General features: G+C 35.9%; 1 protein-coding gene and 1 pseudogene across 1 annotated transcript; both read right to left on the bottom strand.

Moving 5' to 3' along the window:
- Positions 1 to 3551: 3551 nt before the first annotated feature.
- Positions 3552 to 5189, bottom strand: LOC114081505 (nucleosome assembly protein 1-like 2). Its single transcript, XM_027922974.2, has one exon. It carries the CDS (start codon positions 4926 to 4928, stop codon positions 3552 to 3554), a length of 1377 nt encoding a protein of 458 aa, XP_027778775.1. The 5' UTR covers positions 4929 to 5189.
- A 4627-nt stretch (positions 5190 to 9816) lies between these two features.
- LOC114081497 (leucine-rich repeat flightless-interacting protein 2 pseudogene) lies at positions 9817 to 12054 on the bottom strand (annotated as a pseudogene).
- Between the last annotated feature and the right edge of the window lie 1332 nt (positions 12055 to 13386).

Genomic DNA, 13386 nt, shown 5'->3' with positions numbered 1-13386 from the left:
TTGAGTCCACCCAAAGCTGAACTCATCCAAAATCTTTTACATTGTCCATTTCTAGTATTCTTCTCTCACCATCCATTTGTTTGTTTCCCAGGATATCTGTCAGATGCTAATCAAGTTAGGAACCTCTTTGTACCCTGCTCTCTATCTTTCCATACACTTTGTGTAGTGTATAGTCACTTTGGCCCTTAGAGGAGACCACTTGGACTTCAGTGTGGGGGACTTGCACTTACTCCTGACCTCCTGAAAGCAACTTAAGGAACCTGACCCCTGTATGCTTCCACCAAAATTTCCTTTGTTCTCACCCTTACATACAGAACATGGCTGCATAAAGTACCTGGGCCAGAATGATGATTCACTCATTCCTTTTGGTTATTGCATGCATAAACCCACCTGCCCCCATATACTCACACCCTTGGGCTCTAAAGCCAAATATTTATTGGACTTACGCTAGGGCAAGTGGGCCTTGAGGAAGGATTCAACCTCTTCTCTGCTCACCTTTCATTCTCAGTACATAGGCACACAGAGAATTTTTAGAAGAGCTGGGATTGTGAGTGACCACCTGCCCTTTCTCATTCACTCCCTCTTCACAGTCCATCTCCCCACACGCACACACATAGACACACATGCAGAGAGCAGTGATAGTGTCGAGGTGTGTGAATGAGCAGGGTGAGGGGAACTCGGATCTACGTGACCTCAAGAGTTTTTACTATCTTTAAAATGCACTAAGAATAAATCAACAAATAGATCATTAGTGAGGGGTTTTAAATAGCAGAGGTTGTTTCATTTTGAATATTATTTTTTACATTAAAAAGCTATATTGGCAAATAAAGAAAATATATTTCAGAGGTGCTTTGTGTAAAGTTGCTCTCTATTTTTAAAAAAATATATATTTTTAGGTTGTAAATGGACACAATACCTTTAATTAATTAATTTATTTATTTGTTATGTGGTGCTGAGGATAGAACTCAGTGCCTCATACACCCAAGGCAAGTGCTCCACCACTGAGCTGCAGGCCCAGCCCTCTTAATTTTTAAGATTTTCTGCTTTAAAATAGGTTCATGTTGCATGTATCTGTGTGCTAAAAAAATCAAATCTGTCATATATCTGTGGATGACATGTAATTTTTATTTTCTATTTGTGTCACTCTTGGCTCCTAAACCCCAACATTGGGCTGTCTGGTATGTGGACTGAAGCTGGTGGCCTACCCTCAAGCTTTAAAGAACCCTTACATTAGTTTAAATCTAAATCAAATGAGCCTCCCTCCAATCTCAAGCTATTGGAGCAAAGAGAGCCTTAAATTTTTCCCCTGAGACAAAAGAGAAAGAAAAAAACAATCCTGACATCAGAAAGCTGGCCTGGCACTCAGAGCTAGGCCATGCTATTTTCCTATTGGATATAAACCCCTTCAAAGAACACTAAATTCAGGCAAGGTTACTCTGGGAATATAACAAAATGAGACAAAGCCACCTACTTTTGTCTAAGCACATAAAAACAAGCTCACTAAAGAGATACACCCATGTTCTAATTTTTTATGTACAATAACAGTAGCCACAGTTAAAAGTGGCCTCAACTTTGTGTGTGGGAGGAGTTTGGAAGGAGTCAGGAATTTCAGAGGTCAAGACTAATGATGGTGAAACGTGAGAATGTCAGTATTTACCAGGTTAACAATGGCAGTATCTCCTGTTTAGGTTCCTTTATAATAGTTGCCTATTTCCTATAATCTGTCAACTATTGCTACTCCCAAAGAAAAGCAAGTAAATATCTGCTATCATCCCTGGGAGAAGGATTTGACATTAGAGGAGTGTTTTGTCCAAACAGGAAGAGGAAAGAATAGGTTCATACTTTTCTCCTCAGCTAATAGTAGAGAGATGAGACAGAATGGGGAAAAAAAAGTGGCAGTATTATAAACCTAACCCTCTTGGCCAAAATCCAAAAAAGGAGGCATGTTCAATAGTGTAAGAATTAAGTCACAAGCAGAGGAGCTTTATTTCCACTTGCTTTATAATTCTGTGATATTACATCATACCCATCTGGGATGGAAGACTAGATAGGCAGTAATAACAAGACAGTTAGCATTCCCCAGACACTTTCTGCTCCTATGTGGTATGTTAGGGACCAAGAAATTTTCTCTTATTGTAGGGGGATAAATGTGACTTTCAATCTCATAGCCTGTGGAATACTCAGTTGCAGTTCCCCTATAAGGATGGGATCACAGTTTGCCAAAGAGAGAAACCAAGCCTCTGAGTTGCCATGTATGAAAAAGAGAAATTCAGCTCCGGGACAAGGTCTGACCAACCACATCCCATTGTCCACAGTCACTGCATCCCAGTGATACAATAATGTATGTTCTGCACATCCAGATGACTTTGTGGAAGGATAGATAAGAAATATGAAATATAGACTAACACAGGGGAGCCTGTTATTTATAAAGAATATTTAAATTATTAAATAATAATAAGTTTACTTGATTAAAATTGAGGTTTTTGTTTTTCTGCAAGCCTGTGGAGTGGAGATAGAATTAAAATTAAAATTAGATCAGTTATAAGTAACAAAAAGTCATACTTTCTTTGCACATTTTAGTATACTGTTAGTAAATGTACTGCATGCAGAAAATATATCAAAACATTAACTGTGCTTACCTTTGATGAAGTAGGTATATGACTTCTGGTTTTAATTGATGTATATTTTTAGTATTTTTCAAATGTCTTCTAATGAACATATTACTTTTATAATAAAAAATAAATTTCTAAACACCCTGAAATTTTTATTCATTTTATTTTGCAGTGAAGGAACATGAAATATATTTTTGAAATGGTAAAGTTATCACTTTGAGTGAATGATTCAATACACTATAGGAAAAAAGATTTATATACTGCAATCATGGTTTACACAATTACACAGAACAATACTGGCAAACTTCTGAAAATACTGTGACTAACACTTTACTGATAAACAGTAATACCAATACAACTAAGTTTCATTATTTATCACAGTCACATATTCAAGAGCCTATGCACAAGCTGCTACTAACAATAAATGTGGTTTTGCTTGAAATTCTTAACCATATGCAGGCCTCTTCTTAAGCATTCAAGTTTTAAATTCTACTTTATTTCTACTGCAAAATGAAGCAGTCACAACAAAATTAAATCCACTAGCTAGAGGACTAAGAAAACAAAAATACAAAACACAACAGCAGCAAAAACCCTTGGGTTTGTTCCCAAGATTTTCTTTCCAAACAAATATTGATCTTATTTAGCATCTCTGATAATATTCACAGTCTCATGGTTACATGACAAAAGGACTTCAGAAGGATTAAACTGCACAACACTGTTATTAATGTCTTAAATCATTTACCACAGTCTACATGTCTTGAAAACATTGTACTATTAAAATGCAATGTCAAATTAATTACTATTTGACCTTTTTTATATTTCTGAGACATATGTTTTAACTGACACTACAAGAAAAATACAGACCACAAAATTGTAATTTCTAATATCTTGAGTAAGTAGCTCTAGGGCATGTGATTTCATGGCCATATATACCCTGCTTTAACGATCAATGTCTTCTACTAATGCCTCAAGGTTTTTGCAACAGGCTTTAACCTCCTCAATTGCAGCCATCCAATTATCATAAATAATTTTGTCATAAATTGCATCATTAACTTCCCTAACTACCCCCTCTTGCTGAGATTCAAGTGCATCACCTGAGAAAAATAATACTGATCTTGGAATTATGTAAGTACGTAAATTGTGACCAAGTAAAAAATCATCATTCCTATCCCCTCCATTTAAGCTGATTCCATGAGGAGAGAAGAAATTGAAGAATGAATCCTTGGGAAAACTTTCAGTCACAGTTCGTATTGTTCCCCAGATCCGATGTTTCTGCTTCTTCTTGATGGTTCTCAAAGTGACATTCTTTCCTTCATTCCAATCAATCTCACAGCCTGTGGAATACTCAATTGCTGTTCCCCTATAAGGATGGGGATCATAATATGCTAGCCTTGACTTCAGCACATAGGTCTTTGTCAACAGTTCATTTTTGAAGTATTCATTGGGTTTGAAGTGAAATTCTAGTGTGAAACTGAGAGGCTCACCAGGATCAGAAAGCTTCACTTTAATATCTGTCAGGAGCTTCAGAATAGGCTCATCATATTTCTTAATCAAAGGAGTGAGTGCTTCCACGTTTTTTAGAACAGTCAGCCAAAAATCTGGAATTCCCTTAGGATCCTCTTCTTTATTCTCTTCTCCAGTGGCCTCAGTGTCATCATCTGCTTCCTCCTCCTCCTCTTCCTCAATGGCATAATCATAATAATAGTCATCATAACCATCATCCTCATCACCATACTCATGTACCATGCCTTCCTCATTATCATGCACATCTTCCTCATCCTCCATGTCTTCTTCATCATAGTCCTCACAGTCTGGTTTATATTCACATTCCTCTTCTGTAGGTTCATAGATAGCATTGATGATCTGTCGTCTTTTTTCCAATAAGGGTTGATACATTTCAGCAAACTTTCTTTCAATGTCATGAAATTCCCTCATGAATTTGGATTCCAAATTGGCCGCTCTAGTTTGGAGCTTTTTAAGAGCTAACACTCGGTACTTAACTTTCACAGGTAGACTTTCAACAAAGTCTGTATCTAAAAGATAACCGATGAGTCCTTTTGGACGATCTGGGTCTGAGTTCTCCTCAGTGTCTTTCTCCCCGTCTTTCCCGGATCCTGCAGCAGCCTCTTCACCTTTTCCCCCTTCTACGCCAAGCCCAGCAGCGGCTTTTTCACCGCGCTCCCCCTGATCTCCAGGCCCAGCGGCAGCATCTTCACCGCACTCCTGAGGTTCCCCAGGTGCCTCCATTATTATCTTACTGTCAGCCTCTTCTGGACTGGATCCTGACAGTTCCTTGTAGTCGGCGGACTCGGCCATTTTTCAAAGGACCGGACACACCTAAGGTGGCTATCAACGAGATTAGATCTCACTTCCTTGGGAAAAGACTCACCAAAATGTCAGAAGCGGCTGTGGCCTGGGCAGAGATGGAATGAGCTGTGGTGGCCGAACTGCAAGGAGCGACAGTGGGCGCTGGCTGGATAAAAGGCGGTGCTGAGGTTTGGAGAGCCGGACTGAAGCAGGGGCAGCCTGGGCTGGGTTGCTTAGGGTGGCGATGGCTGCTGTGACCGGTCCTGAAGGAGCGGGCCAGAGACTGCAGAGAGCCGCAGTGAGGAGACGTATGCCGCAAGCAGCTGCTGCAGCAAGAAAAAAAGAAATAAAAAACGGTGCCGCAATATGATTACGCAGCTGTCTCTTGGCTGAATTTTCTGGGTGCTTACAGCTTGCTGCGTCACCCTCTCCCCTCCCACAACTCTGCTCTAATCTTATTTGTCGGGATGTAGTGATTGACAAACCCTTAGCCAGTAAATTATTAGATCTATCATGTTTCCAACTCCTCTTACCTTCCCAGGTTCACTAATATGGCTGATTCATCCAATTTCCAGTCATCCTCAAACCCATTTCTCCACGGAGTTTTCTGGAAACCCAATGTTCATTAGTTTATTCATTCAGCTTTTGGCTATTATATTTTATAATTTCAAAAGCGCTTAGAGAAAACAGTAACAAAAATGTCAGAACTGGAGAAGGCAAGGCACACATTCCTCCTAAAGCCATCCCTTTGATTTTAGCCTGGAGCTCTGAGGACGGAAGAGGTGCGTGGTAGAGGAACTTACAAAGAGACCCTAGAAGGTTTAAAAATACCAAAAATTAACATTGTTGGACTTTGGATGCTGTAACTACCAGTGACTTAAATATTCAATATTCTTTATTTTCCAGAAGCTGTATGATTTTAACACGGAAAATTATTTTATATTTTCTGCAGGGTGGGGAGGGGGAGAAGGAGGAGGTGAGATACAGATGAAGGTTAAGATCCTTTGATAAAGAGTCAGTGTAGTGTATCCATCTACATGACTAGTGGACACACATGACTTAAGTTTACCATTGCCTGGTTTATCACTAATCCCAGTACTGAACTGACATTTTACTTCCTCTTTCTTGATCTTGCTTTAAAAGCCATTGAGAATTTTAAAAGGAAAAGCCAAAATGTGAAGTAATATTTTTTTTTAAAAATCACTTTTTTGACATTTTCAAGTTAGTGGAAAATAATCTTGGCATTAAAGAGATATAGATTATTCATTCATAAGATGGTATAATGCGCAGTAACTAAAAGTTTCCTCTACGTAGGAATCATTGGTGGTGTTCATTTTGTGAAAATTTTCCCTGCTGACTATTTATTATTTGAACATGTTTTAAATTTTTAAGTGTTTTATTATTTTTCAGATTTAAATAATACTTTGGGTTGTATTCCTATCAGAGATGAACACTGCTTATATATTTTATTTATTTCCAGATTCTGTCAGTTTATAATTACATTGTTTTTTACTTATTATATTTCTGTGTACTGCATACCATTACAGTATTTATAAAATTCAATTTTCAGGCTTATTGCTTAGTCTGCTAGTTCTGTGGTTATAGCCTCACCCATTAAAATATTCCCTTTTCTGGTTTTATAGTTGCAACATTCCCTGTAATTTTCTGATAATAAAGATATGCTCATTTTAGAAAATTTGCAAATTGAGGACATTTTTAGGGTACAACACTAGTAATCTCACAACCCTTAGAATACCAATGTGAACCTTTTCTTTTTAATTTGTTTATACATATGTTTGTGTTTAGGCTGAAGGTTTTAAAAAATAAAACTAGATAGACTAGTTTGTAAACTTTTTCTTGTTAGCATATCCCAGTGTCCTTAAATACTCTCCAAGAATGTGATTTTAAAATAAAATTCATTGTTACTTAAATATATTATGTAGTAAAACTAAACTACTATAAAGGACAAAGAGAAAGTATCTTCACTTACTTTTAAGACTGATGAAAAGTTTTAATCATCTATTAATGTTCTTATTAATAAAAAAAAAAGACTGATGAGCCCTCAGGGTCATACATGTAACCATAGAAACCACAAGGGGAATGATGTGTTTCATTACATAAAACAAAAAGATATGACACCAAAGCATAGGCAACAACAACAACAACAAAGATAATTTGAACTTCTTCAATTTTGTTGTCAAAGGACATTACTATCAACAGAAATCAAAGGACATTACTATCACAACTTTGCCTTTTCTGGGTATTTCATATAAATGCAATCACACAATGTGTAGTCTTGTACACAAGATGGGAGAAAATATTTGCAAATCATGTATGTAACAGAAGATCAATATCTAAAATATATAAAGAGCTACAAATCAATAACCAAGAAACTACAAAAGCAACTTAAAAGTGGATAAAGGTCCTAAATAGAGATTTTTCTAAAAAGAAACAAGTGGCCAATAAGGATTTGCAAGAATGATCAATATCACTAATGAGGAAACGAAAATAGAAACCACAATGAAATACTATTTCATATCCATTAGCATAGCTTTTAAAAATGCAGAAAGTGGAAGTGCTGTAACAATGTGAATAGTGGAAAGCAGTATGGAAGTTCTTTGAGATATTAAACATAGAATTACCATATAATTCAACATGAATTGGTACATATCCAAAAATTTGAAAGCAGGGTCTCAAACAGATATTTGTACACCCACATTCATAGCAGCATCATTCACAATAGCCAACAATTAGAAACAGCCCAAATGTACAGTGAGGGATGACTGGGCAAATTGTGTGTGTGTGTGTGTGTGTGTGTGTACATGCATTCACGTGCCCTGTGCAGTGGAATACTATTTATCCTTAAAAAGGAATTAAATTTTGACATATGGTATGACATAGAGGAACCTTGAAAACATCATGCTAAGTGAAATAAGCCAGATTCAGAAGAGCAAATATCATATGATTACACTTAGGTGAGTTTCCTAGGTTAGTCAGATTCACAGAGACAGAAAGTAGAATCATGGTTGCCAGAGTGTAGGGGCAGAGAATGAATGGAAGTTACTGTTTGATGGGTAGAGAATTTCAGTTCAAGAAAATGAAAACATTCTGGAGATAGATGATGATGATGGATCACAACATACTTCAATGTACATGAAATGCAAACCTAAAAATAGTTGAAATGGTAAATTTTATCTTATGTATAATTTACCATAATAAAAACATTGAGATAAAAACCAACACAGATATAAATAATAAATAAAATGAGAACTAAGCAAACTATATATATAGTAATATATATGCAAAACTGGTAAGTGATTAACATATAAAATCATTGTCAGTGGCTAAAATTTAAAAGTCTCTAACAGTTCCAAATTATGGCAAAGATGTAGAGAAATTAGGATGCATAGATATTGAACAAAAAATTGTTATTAAAACTTTGGATGCCCTTCAGTGGATGAATGGATTAAAAAATATGGCATATATACATAATGGAATTTTACTCAGCAATAAAAGAGAATAAAATCATGGCATTTACAGGTAAATGGATGGCGTTGGAGAAGATAATGCTAAGTGAAGTTAGCAAATCTCCCCAAAACAAATGCGGAATGTTTTCTCTGATATAAGGAGGCTGACTCATAGTGGAGTAGGGAGAGGGAGCATGGGGGGAATAGATGAATTCTAGATAGGGTAGAGGGAGGGAGGGAATGGGAAGGGGCAGGGTAGTAGCAAGATGATGGAATTTGATGGACATCATTATCCAAAGTACATGTATGAAGACACGAATTGGTGTCAATATACTTTATATATAACCAGAGATATGAAAAATTGTGCTGTATATGTGTAATAGGAATTGTAATGCATTCCGCTGTCATTTATTTTTTTAAAAAATCAATTTAAAAAAAACTTTGGAAACTGTTTGGCAGTATCTACTAAATCTAAACACAGGCCTCCCCTAGGACCTAGCAATTTCACATTTAGGCATACACTCAAAAGGCATGTACAATGTTATGTCACATTTATTTATTTTTAAAATAACTCTACTGAAACATATTTTGTGTCACATGTAATACACCCTTATCAAGTGTACGAATCTAGGATTTTTAATATTTAGCAAACTGTACATTCATGACCATAAATTAATCTTAGAATCTATCTATTGTCCCACTATCATCTTTCATGAACAGTTACTCTTAATTTCCATTGCAGCTCTTAACTCCTGCTGTGAACACCACTAATCTACTTTGTGTCTTCACAACTTTGCCTTTTCTAGGTATTTCATATAAATGCAATCACACAATGTACACCCAGTTTCTTTTATTTAGAGAATAAAGGTCTTTGAGATTTACCTATGTCACAGCATATCTCCATAGTGGGTTCCTTTTTAATTTTGATTAATATTTAACCATATGGATATAGCACATTATGTCTAATTTTTCATCAGTTGATATACATCTAGGCTATTGCCAAATTTAGTTAATATGAATTATATTGCAATAAACTTTTGTGTGCAAGTCTTTTTAATTTTAGCCATTCTAGTTTGTATGAAATGCTTTTCCATTGTGGTTTAATTTGCATTTCCTAATGACCATCTTTTCATATGCTTATTAGCTATTCATACATATTTTGGTATGGTGTCTTCACATCTTTTGTTTAGTTTTAAACTGGCTTATCTTTTCATGATTGAAGTGTGAGAATTCTAAGTATGTGCTTTTATGAAATATGTTTTGCAGTACTTTCCACCAGTTTGTTGCATGTCTTTTAACACCTACTAACATGGTGTTTCTGAAGTATAAAATCTTTGAAATTTGATAAGATACAATTTTCATTTTTAATGGATCATATTTAGTGTCATAATTAAGAACACTCCACCTAACCTAAGGCATTAAAGACTTTCTCATACATAGAGAAAGAACAGGAGAAGTGCTCCAAGAATGATGGCATAGCACTTCTCTTGTTCCTTCTCAAACTGCAGCATCAGTTTTCTAAGCAATGATAGTAGCTCTTCCTTTTCTCCATCAAGTTTTCATAGCTTTCCCTTTGAAAAAAGCAGCCCTTCTCCGACTGAATCCAAGACTTTGGTAGTTCCCTGAGACACAGTACTAATGGTTCCAACCACTGGTGTGTGATCACCATATCCATTAGAAATGTTGTCATTGAGGATTATAACTAACCCATGTTTCTCAATAACCTCCTCCCTTTACTGAAGTTCATCCCTCTTATATTGCAACAAACTGGACATGCTTCTGCCTTTAAATCCTTTGATTTTCCTTTCTCAATAGAATTCTATTGCCTGCTCCTCTTTTCTTCAGTAACATTCTTGAGGATGTCTACCTGGTTGGTCAAATTATTCTTCTTGATTTAAATGTTCACTGAAAACTATAGCTTTTTTGGATTTTTTCCTCTGCTTCAAACACTATGGTAATTCAGTTAATGAGGTGTCTGGATCTATGAAGCTGTTGGTGTCACCACTTCCTCATCTGGATGAGTTTCCACTTAGAGATTTGCTGCCAAAGCAGAATTTCAACTTGAAGGCCTTGTGTCATTTTCAGCCTACAGTTTGTCAGATTTTTTCATCCAGCTCATTTTTTGTCACATTTCTCTCATGCATATATCTCATGCTCCTGTCCAGGCAGCCTACTTTACTGCCAGCCTTCCCTCTCCAGCAATATTTCTCAGAGCTTCATCTTCCACAGAAAATTGACTTTTCACTTGTGTTCTATTCCTTGCAGAACCAGAATTTCCTTCATGTTTTCTTAATAGTCTAACTCAAAGTGCTTTCATTGATTTCCCCTTGTCTCTAGGAATGGGCTGTGGCTGTGGGGTATCCAAAAGAGAGCTGTAAGGCTTACCAGTGGTCAGTGAATAGAAAGGAGGAAAGCAAGAGGTATAACCAAGACTTTGTCTCAGGTACCCAGTCTATCTGGTTTGGCTGAACATAGCTTCTCTGGTACAGGAGGTCAATCAGTCAGTCATGCCAGTGTCTCTTTGGTTCCCCAGTGAGACAGCCGGGAAACTGGCTTCTGGGTGAAGCTGCAGCCAAAGCAGCAACAGTGGCAGGTGGAACAGGCAAAGGAGGAGCAGCAGGGGTAGGAGGGAGATCCAGTTTTCAATGGCTTTACAGATATACCTAGAAGTGAGATTGTTGGAGAATATTATAGTTGTAGTTTGCTAATTTTATATTTTTGTGTGTGTGTGGTACTGGGAATGAGGTGTCCCCCAAAAACTCATATGTGAGAGAATGCAAGAAGGATTAGAGGTGAAATGATTGGATTATGAGAGCCTTAACCCAATTGGTGTGTTAATCCCCTGATAAGGATTAACTGAGTGGTGATTTAGGCATGTAGGTTGTGCCTGGAGGAGGTGGGTCATTGGGGGAGTGCCATTGGGGCCTATATTTCATCCCTCATGAGTGAAAAGGGTGCTGTCTCTGCTTCTTGATTGTTATGTCCTGAGCTGCTTTTATCCATCATACTCTTCTGAGATGATGCCCTGCCTCACTTTGGGCACAGAGCAATGGAGTTAGCCATTTAAGACCTATAAAACACTAAGTACCAAGTAAACTTTTCATCCGCTAAAATTGTTCTTGTCAGATCTTTTCATCACAACAGCAAAACAGCTGATTAAAATAAAATGCCTAACACATGCTAGGCAAGCACTCTATTTCTGAGCTATGCTGTCAGCTCTGGTTTTGGAGTTTTATGGACTCTCCATGCTGTTTTCCATAATGTCTGCACTAATTTAAATTCACACCAACAGTGTACAAGGGTTCCTTCTTACATTTGCCAACATTTGTTATCTTTTTAAAATAAAAATTATCTTAGCATCTTTTGATTTGCATTTCCCTGATTATTATGCATGTTGGGCACTTTTATGTCTATTAACTATTTGTATATATTCTGTGGAGTAATGTCTATTTAATTCCTTTGCCCATTTTTAATAGAGGATTTTTTTGCGTATAGGCATGGTTGTGTTATAGGAGCTCTGGCTTGCAAATATTTTCTCCAATTCTATTGGTTTCCCTTTAATTTTCTTGGTTGTTTTGCTTTGCAAAAGCTTTCTTAGTTTGACATAATCCCACTCACCTATTCTTGTTTTTGCTTCTTGTGCCTTTGGTGTATGTCCAGGAAGTCATTGCCAAGTTCAAAGATTTTTCTCTATAAGGAGTTTTAAGTTTTTGGTTCTTTAAGCCTTTAATACATTTTGAGCTTTTTTTTTTTTTTTTTTTTTTTTTGGTGGTGTGAGATAATGGTCCAATTTCACTCTTTTACATGTGGATATTCAGTTTTCCCAACATCATTTATAGAAGAGACCATCTTTTTTCCATTGTATGTTTTTGTTTCCTTGTCAAAGATCAGTTGACTGTATGTGAATGTGTTTATTTCTGTGATTCTTTTAATTTTCTTTTTTTCTCTTCTTTTTTATTTATTTTTTCCAGTATCATTGTGTTTCGAATACTGTATCTTTGTAACATATTTTGAAATGAAGGCATGTAATGACTCCAGTTTTGTTCTTGCTGAAGATTGCTTTGGCTATTTGGGATATTTTATAGTTCCATATGAATTTAAGAATTTGTTTGTTTATGCAAAAACATTATTGTGATTTTAATATGATTGCATTGAACCTGCAGATTACTTTTAGTATTGACATCTTAACAATATTAAATTTTACCATCAAGAATTTGTGACATGTGGTTTGTCTTTTTAAGTTTCAGCAGTATTTTGAAGTTTACATTGTACATTTCTTTCACCTTGGTTAATTTAACCCCAATTTTATTATATGTGATGCTATTATACATAGAATGCTCTTCTTAATTTCCCTTTAGTATTTCTCACTGTTAGTATATAGAAATGTAGCTGATTTTTGTTTGCTAATTTTATTTTTCACTACTGTACTGAATTCATTTATTAGTTCTAAGAGTTTTTTTGTGAAATATTTCTTCTACATCTAAAAGCATATCATCTGTGAATATAAGTTAATTTTACTTCTTTCCAGTGTGGATGACTTTTATTCATGTTTCTTGCCTAAGTGTTCCAGGTAGAACTGCCTGTAACTATGTTGAATTGAAGTGGAAAGTGAACATCACTGCTTTATCTCTGATCTTCGAGGAAAATTTTCAATCTTTCACCATTGGGCATGGTGTTAACTGTGGATTTTCTGCTTGTGTTTTTATTATGTTGAGGTAATTTCCTTCTATTCTTAGTTTGTTAAGTTTTTTTTTTGTATCATGAATAAATATTGGATTTTGTCAAATATCTCTTCTGCATTAATTAAGATAAACATGTGAGGATTTTCTCTATATTCTGTTAATATGGTATATTACATTGATTGATTTCCTTATGTTGACCATCTTTTAATTTCAGAAATAAATCTCACTTGGTCATGAATCATATACCTTTGAATATGTTGCTGGATTATGTTTGCTGATATTTTGCTAAGGCTTTTATATCATTGTTCATAAATAATA

The sequence above is a fragment of the Marmota flaviventris genome, chromosome X (genome assembly GCF_047511675.1).
Source record: "Marmota flaviventris isolate mMarFla1 chromosome X, mMarFla1.hap1, whole genome shotgun sequence".
In the NCBI taxonomy this organism is placed as follows: Eukaryota; Metazoa; Chordata; class Mammalia; order Rodentia; family Sciuridae; genus Marmota; species Marmota flaviventris.
Note: the sequence above shows the minus strand (reverse complement) of the source record. Positions and strands in the feature narration are given on the sequence as shown.

Coding starts and splice junctions, on each gene's coding strand:
- LOC114081505 (XM_027922974.2), bottom strand. CDS start 4,928: ATGGCCGAGTCCGCCGACTACAAGGAACTGTCAGGATCCAGTCCAGAA.